Source organism: Vipera ursinii (assembly GCF_947247035.1).
Source record: "Vipera ursinii genome assembly, chromosome: 4".
NCBI classification, from domain to species: Eukaryota; Metazoa; Chordata; class Lepidosauria; order Squamata; family Viperidae; genus Vipera; species Vipera ursinii.
This window is the reverse complement of record NC_139514.1, coordinates 20085079-20105245: the sequence shown is the minus strand read 5'-3', so window position 1 is coordinate 20105245 and position 20167 is coordinate 20085079. Positions and strand designations below refer to the sequence as shown.

The 20167-nt window shown below is 39.4% G+C and overlaps 1 protein-coding gene across 4 annotated transcripts; it reads left to right on the top strand.

The window, feature by feature from the left end:
* Window positions 1-6393: 6393 nt before the first annotated feature.
* On the top strand, window positions 6394-19997 carry EEF1AKMT1 (EEF1A lysine methyltransferase 1). Of its 4 annotated transcripts, none has more exons than XM_083362020.1 (5): window positions 6394-6451; window positions 10016-10164; window positions 14741-14823; window positions 16093-16373; window positions 18614-19997. In XM_083362020.1, the coding sequence occupies exons 2-5, from the start codon at window positions 10018-10020 to the stop codon at window positions 18754-18756; spliced, it is 654 nt and encodes a 217-aa protein (XP_083218146.1). In that variant the 5' UTR covers window positions 6394-6451; window positions 10016-10017; the 3' UTR covers window positions 18757-19997. The 4 variants fall into 4 exon arrangements, with proteins under 4 accessions (XP_083218146.1, XP_083218144.1, XP_083218145.1 ...); XM_083362018.1 differs by having other exon boundaries at window positions 6413-6515; XM_083362019.1 differs by having other exon boundaries at window positions 6420-6451; window positions 9979-10164.
* Window positions 19998-20167: the final 170 nt, after the last annotated feature.

Sequence of the window (20167 nt, the reverse complement as noted above, 5' to 3'; positions counted from 1 at the left end):
ATGGCACATAATCAATTAATTGTGACCACTTTACTGGGGAGCTTAGTAGATTGTGGGAATGCTATATGTAAATCATGATGTCCAAAAAGCATTTGACATGACATTCTAATTAGCAAGTTAGAAAGTACAGGTCACATATAGGTGATATAAAAATTACAATCATCAAATTAGAGTAAAATATGTAGATACCACACAGTTCAGCTCTAGATCCTGTACACATCAACATTTTTATTAATTTGGGTGAAGAAACAAGGATGATTCTCAAATCTGTCACTAATACAAATTTTAGGAGAATACTTAAAACCTTAGAAGACAAACAAAATATGAAAAGATCTTAGTAATTCAGAAAAACACTAGGGGAAACAACAAGGAATATAGTCAAACATGAACATTGTCAATAAGGAAATAGTCAAATTGGTAGGTAACGATACTTGAAATAATAATTATGAAAAAGGGTCTATTTGTTATACAGAAAGAAAGCCCTGATGAATTACGGACAAGAAATTGAGTTTTTGTGATAGAGATTGAATACCAGTCTCTGAATGATGTAATGTGAAAATAGTCAATAAATAGGAGTTACAGTGCAATGTAGAATAAAGCAAAGAACAAGATAATTGCAACCCTTATGAAAATCACATCATAGTAAACTTTAAAGCAACCATTTTTCCTGCCATTCATCCTGCCTTATGATAACTGTATGAAATCTAAAAAAGTATCTTGGTACAGCACAGTAGTTGATTATAAACTGAATATGAGACAGTATGATTATGACTGTTTAATGCTGTTTAATGCAGTTACAGCTACAGTATATCAACAGAACTATAATAATAGTTGCACTTTGTTCTGCATTAGTCAGGTCCTCTTGAATATTGTGTGAAACCCACACTTTTAGAAGGATGCAGACAAACTGTAATGAGTAATTAGAAAATATTAGAAGAGTGGGATATATCATAACATTCTTCAAATATCTAAAATAAGAGCTGTACAGTCTTTAGATTCAAAGGTGGAAAGGTGTTTTGGATCCAGCATTGGCAGTTTTAGCAAGCAAAGGGGGTACTGTCTTATTGAATCTAAAGTACTTTTCTTGCTAAAGTTCTGAAGACTACAAAAGTCTGAAGGAGTTACATAAAAGAAAGTCAGATTGAAAGACATGGAATGAAGAATTTAAATTACCATAAATCAGATTCCAATTTTTTTAATCCTATCAAATAGAGCAAAGTGACAAAGAAGTTGAGTTGCTTCTTACCTGAAGTGTTCAAGTACAGATTGCAGTTATCTGTCTTGGGGTGCTTTAATTTCTTTTTCTGCATTCAGCAAGTTGGCAAATTCTGTTCAAATGCCTAACTTTCCAACACTGTTCTTGTAAGATCAAAGGGAATGTAGGTTCATGCATTATTATTTCTCCTGGGATGCTCTGATGGTGTACCAGCTGTATTGTCAACTAAATATTTGCTTCACTTCTGTTTTTCCTGGTTTTACTCAATTTATATCTTCTGATTCTGAAGTTATTGTTAGGTTAAGAAGTTGTTTTACTACCTCTACAGACTTAATAGGGCGCATAACATGGCTTTGAATGTAGCTCAGCACATATGGATTGAGCCAGTTAGGAAAAACATTTAGTAGGAGAACAAGACATTTACTCTCTCTTTTTGGAATAAACAGTAATTTTTAAGGTTTAGATGTGTTTTTCATAATGGTTTATTGAAAATATAAATGACACAGTGGTAAGGTCTTTTAACGGGTGCTGTTAAAACTTGTAATTAAAAAAAGAGAAAATTAAAGGAAAAAGTATGTTTCTAATCTCACCAGAAAACCATATTATAAAGAAACGTACTATTAGAACTGCAGTTTGATTCTACAGTGTTTATTGCAGGAGAAGCAGCAATTTTGTTTTCTTGCATGTTGTTGTTTCATTGTAGCACTATCACTCCTCTCCAGCATCACACTTCTCCTAAATCCATCACCTACCATTGTGTATAACTCCAATTAGCAGAGGACACTGCAGTCACAATGTTCCTGAAAACATCCTGAAATAAGCTGGGTATCTAAAACAACTTTGATCTCACTGTCCCTACTTTCAAAAACTGCAATCCAGAAGTCAAAACAAGTTTATGATAGGACTTGCAGTCAGCACTAACATACCAGGTGTGGGGGTGTCAAATAATGGTCTATGATGGTTCTTGTGATGGGTCAGGTGTGAGTCTTCTGAGTCTTGTGACCCATCACAAGATCCATCACAGAACCTCATTTGACACACCCAAACCTGAAGCCCTTATAAACAGAAGTAACAACCCCCACACACAAACTCTGCTGAAGATGTTACCTAACCTGGTAACAAAATGTTCAGAAACCAACCCACAAGCTTGGAGAAGGCACCTTTACCCAGTAATTACCCAGTAATTTCTTGCAGCCATCTAACATTCCAAAGGAAAGCCACATTAGGTACTATAAACATGTTTATAGTATAAACTTTTTTTTTCTTTTTAATCTGAATTTTTAGTTGATGATTATGGAGGAAAAACTTGTCCCTTTAAATAAACAATCGGGCTACCAGGTCTAGGTTGCAACAATGCAAATAACTACTTGACAGCAACCAAACGATACAGAAATTTCTACCATTCTGCTTCCACCCAAATGATTCTGCACAGCCCCAACAGGCATCTAGCAATTTGTTAGCCCTTGTTTAGTACATATGCCTTATATAGTGTCTGTCTGAAGTTACCACAGTGCTAAAAAAAAGTAACTTTGTGACCAGTCCTCTCATTAACTTCCTTTGCAGATCTATAAAGCAAAGGAAAGCTGAGGTAAGATTTAAGCAGAAGTCATGGTTTCACTTAGCAACTGTCTTGCTTAATGTCTAAGTTGCAAATCCCGATTTTGGTCACTAAACAAGCATTATCTGTGTATGAGTTAAAGTATTCAGAAAATCTAATTCTATTTCTGCAGCACTGCATCTTATTTGTAGGCTTTTAATTGACAGGTACCACACATCCAATGTATTATACCTGTTCATTTCCTAAGACAAAATTGCAGGAAATTCTCTGCAGAGCACGTAATACAAGTTTGGGGATCCAGTTTGGCCTAGTAGTGGTTAATGTGTCTGATGAGAAACTAGAGAGAGTTCTAGTGGTATCTTAGGCATGAAGCTAGCTGGGAGACCTTGGGCTAGTAGTCATTGTCTTTCAGTCCTAGGAAAGAGGCAATAGCAAACCACTTAGGAAATCTTGCCAAGAAAACTGCATGGACTACTCCAGGCACTTGCCAGAAGTCAACACTGTTTTGAAGACACACAAACACAAAAATGGAGCAAATTATTAATTACATAGATGGGCTTTGCATAACACATAAAATGTGGCTGACCAATCTGCCATTCAGTTGTTTAATAATCATAGTATAACAGAGAAGTATAAACTTCTCTAATAGCCTAATATGCAGTACACAGAGCATTCAGAAAATATGCAGACCCCCTTTTGTCAATTTTATTACGCTGCACCCTGATTCTACACTTGTTGAAATTATTTTCTCATTAATGTACACTCTGTACCCCATAATGATAAAGTGAAAAAAGAATTTTAGAAATGTCTGTAAATTTATTACAGAAAAAACAGAAATATCACATTGGCATAGTATTTAGACCCTTTGCAACAACACTTGAAATTTAACTCAGGTGCCTCCCATTACTCTTGATGATTGCTGATATGTTTCTACATCTTAGAGTCCACCTGTGGTAAATTAAATTGATTGGACATGATTTGGAAATGTACATACCTCTCTATAGAACAGGCATGTCAAACTGCCAGCCCGTGGGCCGGATGCATCACGCTGAAACTGCACCTACCCCATTGCCAGCAATGGGGAAAAAGTTGCAATACATTGCGCAACGTTACATGACGTTGCGAGTTTGACATGCCTGCTATAGAAAGTCTCATAGCTGACAATGCATATTGTAGCAGAGCAAAAGCCATGAGGTCAAAGGAACTGCCTGCAGAGCTCAGACAGGATTATTGGAAATCACGATCTGGGGAAGGCTATAATGAAATTTCTGCTGCAGTGAAGGTTCCTAAGAGCACAGTGGCCTCCATAATTCTCAAATGGAAGAAGTTTGACACAACCTGGACTCTTCCAAGAGCTGGTCACCTGGTCAAACCAAGCAATTGGGGGGAGAAGGACCTTAGTAAAAGAGGCGACCAGAACCTGATGGTCACTCTGACTGTGCTCCAGAGATCCTCTGTGGAGATGGGACAGAGTTCCAGAAGAATAACCATCACTGAAGCCCTCCACCTATCTGGCTTTATGGCAGAGTGGCTAGACAGAAACCTCTCCTCAGTGCAAAACACATGAAAGCCAGCTTGAAGTTTGCAACAAAGCACCTGAAGGACTCTCAAACTGTGAGGAAGAAGATTCTCTGCTCTGATGAAACAAAAATTGAACTGTTTAGCCTCAGCTCTAAAAGTTATGTCTGGAGGAAAGCAGGCACCACTCATGACCTGTCCAATATCATCGCAAAAGTAAAGCACAGTGGTGGCAGCATCAAGCTGTGGGGGTGTTTTTCTGTAGCAGGGACTGGGAGACTGGTCAGGGTTGAAAGAAAGCTGAATGGAGCAAAGTATAGGGATATCCTCAATGAAAACCTGTTCTACAGCGCTCAGGTCCTCAGACTGGGCTGAAGGTTCACTTTCCAACATGACAATGATCTTAAGCACGCAGCCAAGACAACACAGGAGTGACTTAGGGGCAACTCTGTGAATGTCCTAGAGTGGCCAGCCAGAGCCCTGACTTGAACGGTATTGGTTGCCATCCAACCTCACTGAGTTTGAGAGGATTTGCAAGGAAGAATGGCAGAAAATCCCCCAATCCAGGTGTGCAAAGCTTGTTGCGTCATACCCCCAAAGACTTGAAGCTGTAATTGCTGCCAAAGGTGCTTCAACAAAGGTCTGAGTGAAAGGTCTGAATACTTATGCCAATGTGATATTTCAATTTTTCCTTTTTAATAAATTTGCAAACATTTCTAAAATTCTGTTTTCTCAGTGTCGTTATGGGGTACTAAGTGTAGATTAATGAGGAAAAAATAAATTTCAACAACTGTAGAATCGGGGTGCAGCATAACAAAATTGACAAAAGTATTTACACTGTAAATACTTTTTGGCCTTTTAAGATCCAGCAAGGAGATTTAAAATTCAGACTAGATACTTCAGCTTCAAAGTGAAGCAAATGTCAGGAGTCAATGGTGGGAAATTGTTTCAAATAGAACAGACCAGTGAAATGGCAACTAAGTGCATTTTATAATATTGCCAGTACTACAAGATAGATCGACTAGAAAACCAATGCCATATAGATCAGTACTACTCTTACTGTAAAGCTTTATACCAGAATCTTGCAAGACTAAATATGGTTCCTCCTCCCAGGTTCATACAAGCTAGGGAAGAGACTTGTCTGAGATTTTTCTCAAGGCAATTTCTTGGCCTCAGCTCAGGCCCATTTTATCCAACCATTCCATTGCTTTGGTAGGCATTTTTTCCAGTCCTTCATTCTCTTTTCTAGAAGTGTGTATGTTGCCTTGTCTTAAATGTAAAAACAAATTCCCCCCCAAAAAAAGTTGGAACTTCAATTTAGTAAAATAACGTCATTTTTGGAGAATCATATTAACACATATTCATCAGATTTCACTGGCCTGGCAAGAGGTCTGTGATGGTTCATTTCTATTTAAGGACGAAGTAGCAATAAATTCATTTTGTGGAAAACCATGCAAAGCACTACATTTTGTTTATTTTATACAGAAAGCTTACTCATCTTCTATAAAAAAAGGCACCACTGGGAACCAATTTATCATAGATGCATAAACGCATGTCCTTAATTGGGGGATTAACGTTCTAACTAGAGCCACCTAAAACCATGACCAAGTCCCATATGTGACGCTTTTGAGCAAATTGCCACTGACACAATTGGCTGTTTGTAGCAATAGTGGCTCAGGCAAACATCGTTTTGGTAGGCTTGTTTCAGTCCTGGAACCGAGTGGAAAAGTCCTCCCCTGCATTGCGAGGTAAATACATTTTGCAATTTGAAAAAGTCCCCTCACATTGCCTCTCTGGGCATTGATTCGGAACATAAGGAATGGGAGGCTCTGTAAATCCTATGACCCACCATCCCATCCTCCTCTTTTTTAAGTTCTAATATGCCCTTAAAACATGCTGCTTGGCAAGAATCAGGGAAGCCATGCTCTTTAGCTCCGTTTTCCTTGGCACGCTACTTTACCATATTTTTCTGCCCTCTCTTGCACCCCTTTCCCCAACAGCACCTATTAAAATAGCAACCAGGTGAGCGGCTCGCCAGAGCTCCTTTCGCGGTAGAGGGCGCCGGAGCGGGCTGGGTGATCGGGCGGAGGAAAGGCGGAGTTCCGGGAAGAAGGGGAAAAGGAAAGAGGCGGGCGGGAGCCGAGAGGCCTAGGCCGCTGGTGAGTGGAGCGGCTGCCAGTTGACGGAAGGCAGGAGAACGGGCTGCCGGGGAGGGGAGCGCCGGTAGCGGAGGGAGAGCCTGCTTTGGGTAGCCGAGAGGAGAGTGCACGAATAGGGTTTAAGCTTAGGGTTTAGTCTCCAGGGCTAAGGCTTGCCTTTCACGAGAGTTCGTGGCCGAATGGCCCACCCTGCACCCACCAACTCGTCCTGTACGTTTTGCCCTCGCGGGATATGTAGACCCAGTCCGCGCGATTAGTTCCGAGTTTTAGCAATCGGGCTCCTCCGTCTGCAAGCAAGCGGCCGACCACGACATGGCAGCAGCGAGGGCTCTCTTTGCTGCCGCTTATTGGTCGTATGTATAACTACAACTGTATTGGCGTTAGGGTTAGGGCAGGGGTAGGCAACCTCGGCTCTTTTATGACTCATGGACTTCAACTCCCAGAATTCCTGAGTCAGCTACGCTGACTCAGGAATTCTGGGAGTTGAAGTCCATGAGTCATAAAAGAGCCGAGGTTACCTACCCCTGGGTTAGGGCAAACATGTCAAACACAAGGCCCGGGGGCCAGATCAGGCCTGCGAAGTGGTTTCATGTGGCCCGCAAAGCCATCCTGGAAACAGTGAGGGAACGCCCCCCCCCCCCCGCTGCCTTGGCCCAGAGACCCTCAGATCTGTCCCACTCCTGCCTGGGCCCCCATAGGCACCCTTGATGCGAACGATGTAGAGCTGGCCACGCCCACCCAGTAGGCCATACGTGCTTTAGCCACACCCACCCAGTAGGCCACGCCCACCCTGTCCATACCCACCCGGCCCCCTGAGGGCAACTGCAATGCTGATGTGGCCCTCAATGAAATTGAGTTTGATACCCCTGGGTTAGGGTTAGGGTGAATGAATGCAGAGTTTTCCTAGTGGTGCCAGTGTGCGTTGGGCTGAGCTACAAAGGCAACCACTGAGGCCCATGTTGATGTTAGGCCTTCCCGCCTGGGCAGCAGGGTGGCATCAAAAGAATGTGAGCAGAAGAGAGGACCTTTGTAGTTTCCACCTTCAGAAGCGTAAAAACGCGAAGGGTTCCTCTTGCTTCCTCATCTGTTACGCTTATCTCATAACAGAGAGAAGTAAGCACACCTGGTCAGGGACTTAGGTTTGTCAAAATCAAGAGCAGCCGTGCTGGGTTCAAGATTGCAAGGACCACCCGTAGGAATCTTTGAAATGTTAAAGTGATTAATACAGTATATGGGTGTTGAAAGAAAAATCTTCATCAGGGTCCGGTCCAAGCAGAGAATAAACAAAATGGAGACTGCTTTAGAAAGAAGGTTGCAGTTTATTGAAAAGGAGAAGCAGACAGAAAGATGGCTCTGGGAAAACTGACCACATGTAGCAGGGAGTGTTGGGCTTTTATACCTTTCTGGGCTTTGTATTTGGAGTTCTTCCTGTTTGAGGCTTTGTATTTCCTGTGTCATGTACTTTCACCTGAGTCTGAGTGTGCCTTTCTGGTATTCTGATGGTGGTGGGTTAATCCTATTATGTCCCAAAGGTCATATCCTGCTTACCTGGGGCTGATGAGTGTTGGATTTTTGGGTTTGAGAGATTGTTGATTCTAGGGATCTTTATCTTTCTAATCCCAGCTTCCTGGCTCCAATCTTTCTGACATGATTATCACATCTGCATTTCTGAAGACCTGGTTTCTGTTTGGGGCAGAGAGACTTGGGGGTGGGGGGAGTTGGTTTCTGCCTTTAAGATCCTTTGGGGAAATATAATATTCTGCCTTTTAATATTCCCAAAAATATTTCTTTCGGGGGGGGGCTGACTTCTCACATGGGCAATGCTTATGAAGATTGCTGTTTTATATGAAAAGTTATATTTCATAATTTTGTTCAGTTCAGAAGTACTGAGCTGTCTTTGCTGGCAGAACAACTTTTCCTAATAAAGTAGACCCTTTGAATTCTCAAATTTGCAACTGTGTAAGTAGATGCAAGGGGACGTCTAGGAGAGCAAGGGGTTCCCAACCGGGGGTGAGACGATATTCCAGGGGGTGCAAAAACTTGGGTTTTAGAAGTTTCAAAATTCCTTTCGAACTTTTGTAAGGGGTGCAAGAATATATCAAGTGTTCTAGGAGTGTGGGGTATAGAAAAGGTTGGAAACCGCTACCCTAGAGGATGTCTGTTCACATAACCGTGTGGCCTGTTTCTTTTCATACTCTTTTAGGAAGGGCAACCTTTGTGTGCTGTCTGCTACGTGGCAAGACTTGCTAATGGCCTTTACTTTAACTTACCATGAATTTATTTTTCATGCAGCAGAACTGTAGGGATGTTGGATGTACAATAAATTTATGTCACTTTGATTGAATTACTGTTGATGTTTAAGGGGCCACGTGTGCAGTCTTAACTTCTTGAAGTTGTAACTGAAAATTACAATCCTTTTTGCAAGAATGAATCTCTTTCTTGGTTGGAGATGTGGTTCAAGATGTGACCTTTTTAGCTGCTGCTGTACTCTTAATTCTCATTTTCCTTAGCCAACATTTTCAAACATTAGGGATGCTGAAAAATTTAGTTCATAACATGAGAAACACTTTTTCCATTTCTGAAATACTGTAGTTCCTCAATGTCTTTTGTGGGGACCTCTTTGTGACTTTTATGTAATTGTGATTACCTCCATATTCTAGTGAGATATTGATAATCTTTTCTAAAATTCTAATTTTGCCATCCTTAGGAGCTTCTGATTATCAAAAGGATATTGGCTACAGAATCATGTGCAGGTGTTTATAGCACTATATTTATCAGCCCATATTTTCTTTCATATGTATATAATTACTTTTTCCTTAACTGGTTTTGTTTACAAGTTTAATATTTAGATCTTCAAAAGCTAATGTGTAAGACACTTCGTTGTAAAAAGAAATTCCATTAAAATTGCTAATATTTTTTCCTGTTATTAAAGCTATACAGCACTAGAGCAATGATGAATCAAACAAGAAATATTTAAAATATTTGCAGAATTTGCTTGAAAGAAATAGCTGCAGGCATCCTTTTGGATACATGATTTTAGTGCATAAAGGATTTTTCATTAAATATATTTAACAAAAATACAGCTGGTTATTTATAAAATGAAAACATTTTCTTCATGAATGCACTATTTGGAGAGAAAAAAAGAGCTGCAGTTGAAACATAATTCCATTTTGAAACCTTCAAACTACAATCGAAGTAACCTTCATTCTGTTTTTTTCTTGCAAACTAAAGATACGTTCAACATGAAAGAATTTGGGAAGGGTCTACTATAATAGGAGGAACGATAGCAGGAATGTAAGATCATAAGCACAGTTATGGTTTCACTTAGCAACTGCCTCCCTGATGCCAAGTTGCTTTTCCCAGTTGATGATCACTAAATGAGGATTACCTGTATTGGCAAACAAGTATATAAAATGAAAAAAAATCTCTATTTTAATTCTTAAATCTTTTCCTCTTATGTTTTCCTCTCACGGCAAAATATTTGAATTTTATACCTAAGTTGTTTGCCTTTTGCCAATTCCTTTCAGCTGACAAAAGGCTCTTTATCTCGTGCTTTATATCCAGAAATGAATGATGATGATGATGATGATGATGTTCCTCAGCTTTCATCTGAAGCTTTAGCTGCTCTGCAGGAGTTCTATGTTGAGCAACAGCAGAGAGAAGCTACTAATAAAACTCACAGTTACTCAGTTGGTTCTATTGAAGAGAACTGGGTAAGCATTTTTGCTAAAATATGGCTAATGGTGACTCCTGTGTAGAAAGACCCGCAAGTTTTCATTTCCAGTTTCCATGAATGGAAATAGCAGTGACTAAGTGAGCTTAGAGCACTTAGATTAATGATCTCTGCAAGATAAATAGTATCTGAACCTTGGCGGCCATTACTTATATCTTGGTGTATCACATTAGTCCAGCTTTGTTTTCCATTCTACAACCTCAACATCCCTGGCTGCTGTGAACTGGGGACAGATACAGGTAGTCCTTGATTTACAACCTCATTTGAGCCCAAAATTTCTGTTGCTAAGTGACAGTTGTTATGTTTTATGACCTGTCTTAAATAAATCACTGCAGTTGTTAAGTCGGTAACATGATTTGTTAAGTGAATCTGGCTTCCCCATTGACTTTGCTTGTCAGAAGGTCACAAAAGGTGATCACAATCTCAGGACACTGCAACTGTCATAAATATGAGCCAGTTGCCAAGCATCTGAATTTAGATCATGTGACTATGGGGATGCTACCACGGTCATAAATGTGAAAAATGGTCATAAATCACTTCAGTGCTGTTATAACTTTAAACGGTCACTAAACAAATTGTTGTAAGTTGAGGACTACCTGTAATTCTCATTGAAATAAGTATAATTCCCAAACAGACCTATTCATTATTGAATTCTTAGAACAATTTGTGAATGATTACATAATTCAGTGTTATGCCTACTCACTATTAGTTTTTCACTGAAACTAAATCGATTCCTAGATTCCTGTTATATATTGTTGTTGTTGTTAGCTGCGAAGTCGTGTCCGACCCATCGCGACCCTATGGACAACATTCCTCCAGGCCTTCCTGTCCTCTACCATCTTCTGGAGTCCATTTAAGCTCACGCCTACTGCTTCAGTGACTCCATCCAGCCACCTCATTCTCTGTCGTCCCCTTCTTCTCTTGCCCTCGATCTTTCCCAGCATTAGGCTCTTCTCCAGTGAGTCCTTCCTTCTCATTAGGTGGCCAAAGTACTTGAGTTTTAGCTTCAGGATCTGGCCTTCTAAAGAGCAGTCAGGATTGATCTCCTCTAGGACTGACCGGTTTGATCGCCTTGCGGTCCAAGGGACTCGCAGGAGTCTTCTCCAGCACCATAGTTCAAAGGCCTCAATTCTTTGGCGCTCAGCCTTTCTTATGGTCCAACTTTCACTGCCATACGTTGCAACTGGGAAGACCATAGCCTTGACTATACGCACTTTTGTTGGCAGGGTGACGTCTCTGCTTTTAAGTGTGCTGTCTAGATTTGCCATGGCTTTCCTCCCCAGGAGCAAGCGTCTTTTAATTTCTTGGCTACAGTCCCCATCTGCAGTGATCTTGGAGCCCAGGAAAATAAAATCTGTCACTACCTCCATTTCTTCCCCATCTATTTGCCAGGAATTGAGAGGGCCAGATGCCATGATCTTGGTTTTCTTAATGTTAAGTTTCAACCCAAGTTTTGCACTCTCCTTCTTCACCTGTAACAAGAGGCTCTTTAGTTCTTCTTCACTTTCTGCCATTAGAGTGGTATCATCTGCATATCTTAGGTTGTTGATATTTCTTCCGGCAATCTTAATTCCAACTTTTGATTCATCTAGCCCTGCCTTTCTCATGATGTGCTCTGCATATAAGTTAAATAGGCAGGGCGACAGTATACAGCCTTGCCGGACTCCTTTCCCAATTTTGAACCAATCAGTGGTTCCGTGTCCAGTTCTCACTGTTGCTTCTTGACCCGCATATAGGTTTCTCAAGAGACAAATAAGATGGTCTGGTACTCCCATCTCTTTAAGAACTTGCCACAGTTTGTTATGATCCACACAATCAAAGGCTTTAGCATAGTCAATGAAGCAGAAGTAGATGTTTTTCTGGAACTCCCTAGCTTTCTCCATGATCCAGCGTATGTTGGCAATTTGATCTCTAGTTCCTCTGCCTCTTCGAAATCCTGCCTGCACTTCTGGTAGTTCTCGATCCACATACTGCTGAAGTCTAGCTTGTAGGATTTTAAGCATGACTTTACTAGCATGAGAAATGAGTGCAATGGTGCGATAGTTTGAACATTCTTTGGCACTGCCTTTCTTTGGAATTGGAATGTAAACTGATCTTTTCCAATCCTGTGGCCATTGTTGAGTTTTCCAAATTTGCTGGCAAATTGAGTGTAGCACTTTTACTGCATTGTCTTTTAAGATTTTGAATAGCTCAGCTGGAATACTGTCACTTCCACTAGCTTTGTTGTTGCTCAGCTTTTCTAAGGCCCACTTCACTTCACATTCTAGGATGTCTGGCTCGAGGTCAGTGACCACCTCATTGTGATTATCAGGGACGTTAAGCTCATTCTTGTATAGTTCTTCTGTGTAATTTTGCCACCTCTTCTTAATCTCTTCTGCCTCTGTTAGGTCCCTGCCATTTTGGTCCTTTATCATGCCCATTTTTGCATTAAACGTTCCCTTCATTTCTCCAATTTTCTTGAAAAGATCTCTGGTCCTCCCTATTCTATTATTTTCTTCTATTTCTTTGCACTGTTCATTGAAGAAGGCATTCTTATCTCTTCTAGCTATTCTCTGGAATTCTGCATTCAATTGGGTGTATCTTTCTTTTTCTCCCTTGCCTTTCGCTTCCCTCCTTTCCTCAGCTATTTGCAAAGCTTCCTCAGACAGCCATTTTGCTTTCTTGCATTTCTTTTTCTTTGGGATGGTTTTGGTTGCTACCTGTTGTACAATGTCGCGAACCTCTGTCCATAGTTCTTCAGGCACTCTGTCTATCAGATCTAATTCCTTAAATCTATTTGTCACCTCTACTGTATATTCAACAGGGATATGATTTAATTCATACCTGAGTGGCCTAGTGCTTTTCCCTACTTTCTTCAGTTTAAGCCTAAACTTTGCAAGGAGAAGCTCATGGTCTGAGCCACAGTCAGCTCCTGGTCTTGTTTTTACTGACTGTATAGAGCTTCTCCATCTTTGGCTGCAGAGCATATAGTCAATCTGATTTCTGTGTTGACCATCTGGTGATGTCCATGTGTAGAGCCGTCTCTTGGGTTGTTGGAAAAGAGTGTTTGCTATGACCATTGTATTCTCTTGACAGAATTCTATCAGCCTGTGCCCTGCTTCATTTTGCACTCCAAGGCCAAACTTGCCTGTTATTCCAGTTATCTTTTGGCTTCCTACTTTAGCATTCCAATCCCCCATGATGATAAGAACATCATTTTTTGGTGTTAGTTCTATAAGGTGCTGTAGTGCTTCATAGAACTGGTCAATTTCATCCTCTTCAGCACTGGTGGTTGGGGCATAGACCTGGACTACTGTGATATTGAATGGTTTGCCTTGGATTCGAACTGAGATCATTCTGTCATTTTGAGGATTGTATCCCAGTATTGCTTTTCCTACTCTTTTATTGACTATGAAGGCTACTCCATTTCTTCTGAAGGATTCTTGCCCACAGTAGTATACCTGATGATCATCTGAATTAAATTCACCCATTCCTGTCCATTTTAGTTCGCTGATACCTAAGATGTCAATGTTCAGTCTTGTCATCTCTTGTTTGACCACGTCCAGTTTTCCTTGATTCATGGATCTTACATTCCAGGTTCCTATGGAGAAAAAATCTTTACAGCATCGGACTTTCCTTTCACCACCAGACATATCCACAGCTGAGCGTCCTTTCGGCTTTGGCCCAGTCGCTTCATTCTTTCTGGCGCTACTAGTACTAGCCCTCTGCTCTTCCCCAGTAGCATATTGGACACCTTCCGACCTGAGGGGCTCATCTTCCAGCGTCATATCGTTTTGCCTTTTGGTACTGTCCATAGGGTTTTCATGGCAAAGATACTGGAGTGGTTTGCCATTTCCTTCTCCAGTGGATCACGTTTTGTCAGAACTCTCTGCTATGACCTGTCCGTCTTGGGTGGCCCTGCACGGCATAGCTCATAGCTTCATTGAATTACGCAAGCCCCTTCGCCACGACAAGGCAGTAATCCATGAAGGGGATTATATATATATATATATATATATATATATATATATATATATATATATATATATATATATATATATATATATATATATATATAAATTTTTCTTAATATAAAATAAAATTTAAAAACAATGGCAAAAAGAAGAAAGGGATGGAAAAAGAAAATTAAGGTGTAAGAAAGAAGAAAGAAACAAGAGAAGTGACTTCCAGCTTCTTTTGGTGCAGTAAGATGCATGATAGAGTTATAGTGTCAACTTTTTACTTATAGAAATGGCTAGTATTCATTATTTTATATAACAACAATCTACAAAATGATCAAAGCCCAAAATCAAAGTTTTTTTGTTTCTTTAGAGCAGAGAAACCAGAAACAGTTTCCAAGTGGAAACAAACCTATTTACAGTCTTTTCCCTAATTTGTATAATTAACTTCACCATCTCTGCCAATTCCATCATCTTTTTGATCCATTCTTCCTTGGATGGATACTATTTCTTTAAGGTGGTATTTCAAACCAAACCTCTGGGTTGTAGCAAATAACCTTCTACGGATAAATTACCAAAAATTTATGCTATTAACATTTGCACTTTTTTCCCTTTCAGCAACTGAGCCAGTTTTGGTATGATCCTGAGACAGCATTTTGTTTAGCTAATGAGGCCATAAGAGCAGCTGGGAAAGGTGGCAGGTAAATTCTGTTGGCTTTCTACAAACCAAGCATTGTGACTATCTTGTGAAAATGCTGGCTTATTCATCTATCAACCCTTTCCTTTCAGAGCATTAAACTACAAATAATCCTTGATTTGCAACTATTTGTTTAATGACCATTTGAAGTTAACAATAGCACTGAAAAAGTGACTTACAACTGGTCGTCCCACTTAACAATCATCTCAGCATTCCTATAGCCACATGATCAAAATTTGAGTGCTTGGCACGTGGCATATATTTATGATGTTTGCTGGATTCTGGGGTCATGTGATCATTAATTGTGACCTTCCCAGCTGGCTTGTGACAAGCAAAGTCAAGGCGGAAAGCCTAATTTGCTTAATGACTGCATGATTCACTTAACAGCTGCAGTGATTTGCTTAAGAACTGTAGCAAAAAAGGTCACAAAATCAGGTTCAACTCACTTTACAACTCTTTTGCAAGCTCTCAAGCATATACAAACAGCTCTAGATCATCACAATAACTTTTCCCTTTTATGGATGAGGGCTGAAGATTGTTCTTTTAACAAGCTTATGATCTGTAGAAGAATTTGAATCCAGAGTTTTATCCAGGGTTATTGGGGCACAAAGAATGTCAAAAAAAAGAAAAAGAAAATGGCCACAACTATGCAGTCAAAGCCCTGCTCATTATTTTATGTGTAAAAACAATGGCGAGGCTTCCATCTTCAATTTCTATCTTCTCCCCCTCCCCCACCCCAGAAATTCCTACTTTTATTAGCAGAATCAGCATTTTTTTGATGCACAGAACTCTCAGGTTAGTACTTTAAAAAGCATTTAATATTTAGACATGAATTAACCACAAGTGCATGAGAGAGGTGTAGTAGAAATAGAAGCAGCTTATTTCAGGAAACCATGCCTTTTTTGATCCTGCCCTGTGTATAGAATAGATGGACAGAGACTGTTTATTCAGCAGTCCAGAAGGTGCTGTTACTTTTTGAGTGGTAGGTTATTTGTAAAATTGATTGTGGTTGTAATACTGTGTATAATCACCCAAGAATTGCACTGTTCAGTGAATGATTATTATTGATTTATAAATAATTTGTTCAGTTATTTCAAATTAGCACTTTCCTGTCTGTGGTGAAGGGAAAAAATTCTGCAGCTGTGTTATTGAGCAAGAATGATGTTTGTGGTCTCAAGTGAGTAGTTAAATGTTTATATTCAGGAAAAGGTGTGAATTAAACATTTTGATGTATTAAGTAACCACTTCTTTCCTTGCTTCATTATCCTTGCAGGATAGCTTGTGTCAGTGCCCCGAGTGTTTATCAAAAACTGAAAGAGCAGGACAGCCAGGATTTTTCAACCTGCATTTTGGAGTATGACCAAAGATTTTCTGTGTATGGAACTGAGTATATTTTCTATGATTACAACAGTCCTCTGAAACTTCCAACCCACCTTGGAGCACATAGTTTTGATATTGTCTTAGCAGATCCACCCTACCTATCTGAAGAATGTCTCAAAAAAATAGCCGAAACCATTAAATACTTAACTAAAGGAAAGATTCTGCTCTGCACAGGTATATCGCTTATTTTCTCAAATTTATTTGCTTCAATAGCTTTTGGGAAGAAAACAGCAGCCATTTATAAAATCATTATTATTATTATAGAGTTGCATACATTGTAAATAAGTTTCTATAGATTTAAAGAACGTTCTGATAAAACTTCAGATAGTCCTCACTTAGTGACTGCCTCATTTAGTGACCATTTGCAGTTATGACTGTGATGAAAAAGTAACTTTTATGACTAGTCCTCACATTTACAAGCTTTGCAGGTCCGTAAAACAAAGGAAAGATGAAGGGAGATCATAACCACAGTTGCAGTTTCACTTAACAACTGCTTCTCTTAATGACCCACAAGAACTATCTATAATTAAATATTTCTCCTGTCATTGGTATGCCAAAGGTGACCAGCAGACAGCAACAGCCTTGGAGGTTGAGGGAAGCAAAAAGGGGAGAAAGTATAGAGAAATAACACCATTGTCAAAAATACCAAAGCGCAGTTACTTTGAGTATAAAAGTAACTGAAAACAGGTAGTAAAGGTTTAGAGGACCAGCATTAATTCATTCAGTTAATATAGCTATTTGTGAAGATGTATTCAAGAAATAGATGGCTTTTGGAACAAATTTCAAAAGCATGCTTTATTATTATTATTATTATTATTATTATTATTATTATTATTATTATTATTATTATTATTAATTTTATTTATATATTTATAAATAATATTTATATTATATATATTTATATATTTATTTATTTATTGTACATAAGATATGTATACAGATAGTCTGTGACTTAACAACAGTTCATTTAGTGACCATTCAAAGTTACAACGGCACTAAAAAAAGTGACATGGCCATTTTTTTTTTTTTGCTTACAACCATTACAGCATCCCCATGGTCATGCGATCAAAATTCAGATGCTTGGCAATTGCCTCATACTTACGACAGTTGCAATGTCCCAGGATCATGTGATCACCTTTTGTGACCTTCTGACAAGAAGAGTCAATTGGGAGGACAGATTCATTTAACAACCATGATACTAACTGAACAACTGAAATGATTCACTCAACAAATATGGCAAGAAAGTTCTTAAAATGGGGCAAAACTTACTTAACATGTTTCACTTAGCAACGGAAATGTTTGGCTCAATTGTGGTCGTAAGTCGAAGACTACCTGTATATTTTTGCCATTGTATGACCAGATATGAGGGATGTGCTAGGGTTAATCTATGAACACAGTATATTTGATTTATTGTTTAAAAGAATGCTCTATGAAGTGTTGCTTGATTCAAAACATATGGCAGAACAAATATTCCTTTTGTGTAGGTTTTCATGGCTGGTTTCTGTTGTGAACAGCTATTGTGTTTTGGCTTGTATTTTTTTCAGAATGTTCCCATTTGGGAACTAATCAGCTCTTCCCCACAGTGAATGATTTTTTATTTTTTTATTTTTAATCCCATTTATATCCCGCCCTTCTCCGAAGACTCAGGGCAGCTTACAATCTAAAGCACAAGTCAATGTGCTTAGCAATAGCCTTCATTCTATGTATATGCCTTGTTATTAGAGCTTTTGCCGCCCCCCCTCCTGAAAAAATGAATATCTGGGGATTTAGTTTGAGAAGGAGAATTTGCATTTTTGATAGCGTTCTCATAACAACGGAGCTGTCTGAACATATAGGTAGTTCTCGATTTATGACTGGTTGCTTAACAACCATTCTATGTTATGACAGACTCTGAAAAAGCTAATTACAACCTGGATTTGAAGTTACATTGAGCCCACCCTCACAATCATCTGACCACATTTTGTGCACTTGGCAACCGGCCTGCATTTACTGCCATTTGCAGAGTCGTGCAATCACGTGACAAGGATTTATGATGTTTTTGTTAGAAACACATTTACTTCTGGTTTCTGGCAAAAATTGTGCCATAGCAAACAATGGGTTCGCTTTACAACCACCATGTTTGCTTCACAACAGCCACGTTTGCTTAATGACCACCAGAAAAGAGGTTATACAATGGGGCACAGTCATGGGTGACTGACTTAATCTTGACTTACAACCATACTTGCAGGCTTTGTTAAAGTCATAAAGACTACTGTAGTAGCTTACCTGCGGATAGCAGGAAAGAATTTTTGTTTTTATACTCACTTTAGGAGCTTTCTAGAAGTATCTGATTGGACCATAATTGCAAATACATAAAAACTGTTCTAATCTAATAGGACTATTCTAAAGTTTGTTTTGTTTTGTTTTGTTTTCAGGTTTAATCATGGAAGAATATGCTGTTAAATATCTTGGTGTGAGGATGTGCAAGTTTGTTCCAAAACATGCTCGAAATTTAGCTAATGAATTTCGATGCTATGTGAATTATGATTCTGGACTGGATTTGGATTCTGGCTCTTGATAACCCATTAAACATTAATAGGATTTTTCATACTAGAGTGATTTTTCCTTTTCTGAATGAAGTAAAGAACTGCCATTTTTTTTAAAATGATGTATCAATCAACATTTTTTGTTTCAGTTTACATTTCAGCTGATATGAATCCCTTTGTAAGGGAGATGGGCAATTTCTAAATTTGATAAGTATTTTTCTAGGTTTGCGTTTTGGTATCTTGATTTTGGTGTCTTGAATTTGAGGCTGACAGTTAAACTGGATTGCAGATGAACTTCAAAATTGAAACTGGGAGTGCCCTTAGGAAACCCCACCCCCCCCCCAAGGATCTGATGCACTGGTCTATAACAATACTGCTGGTCACATGGAGATCACTATAGAGGGGGTCAAGCTATTCTCCAAAGCATCTGAAGGCAGGACAAGAAGCAACAGTTGGAAACTAATCAAGGAGAGAAGCAACCTGGAACTAAGGAGAAATTTTTTGACAGTTAGAACAATTAATCAGTGGAACAACCCGTCTCCAGAAGTTGTGAATGCTCCAACACTGGAGGTTTTTAAGAAGAGATTGGACAACTATTTGTCTGAAATGATATCGGATCTCTTGCTTGAACAGGGAGTTGGACTACAAGACCTCCAATTTTTTTTCCAATTTTGTTATCCTGTTACGGTTTTTTCCATAGGTGTTAATAAATTACCACAGGAGCTACTCAAAATTACAACACAAATCAGCATAAAATCACAGGCAAGAGATAAGACTTGTGACAGCAAGTTAAGCAAAAGGAATATAAAATAACTGGTAATACAAAAACAACTACTTGACTAAAATAAGGTGCTCTCTAGCTTGACAAGCTTAGAAATGAGACCCAGCAATTCCCATAAAGCCTATCCTGCCACTGAAAGAGGCTTGGCGGTGAACTAAAAGATATTTTGTGCATGTTCCAGCTAATAGCTTGGCTACTGTAATGCTCTAAGCTGAAATAAGCTTTTGTAGACATACACATGGAAGTCTTTAGCTGCTTTCTAATAGCTGTGCAGAATTTATGTGATTTTCAACATGAAGCAAAAATCAAGAACGCGGAGGCATAACCTCAGGCTCACAGCAGGGAAGTTCAAAAGTAATGTTTGAAAGTCTTACTTCCCAGAAGTAGTACAGGTAGTCATCAACTTACGACAGTTCCTTTAATGAAAGTTACAACAGTGCTGAAAACCGTGACATGACCATTTTTCACATTTACGACCATTGCAGCATCCCCTGGGTCAGGGGTCGGCAACCTCGGCTCTTTTATGACTCGTGGACTTCAACTCCCAGAATTCCTGAGCCAGCATAGCTGGCTCAGGAATTCTGGGAGTTGAAGTCCACGAGTCATAAAAGAGCCGAGGTTGCCGACCCCTGCCCTGGGTCATGTGATCAAAATTCAACCGC

Bases quoted from the DNA above. Each gene is read 5' to 3' on its own strand.
- EEF1AKMT1 (XM_083362020.1), top strand. From the start codon at position 10,018: ATGAATGATGATGATGATGATGATGATGTTCCTCAGCTTTCATCTGAA. The intron at 10,165-14,740 runs GTAAGCATTTTT...TTTCCCTTTCAG, and splicing joins GTTCTATTGAAGAGAACTGG to CAACTGAGCCAGTTTTGGTA. The intron at 16,374-18,613 runs GTATATCGCTTA...TTTTGTTTTCAG, and splicing joins AAAGATTCTGCTCTGCACAG to GTTTAATCATGGAAGAATAT.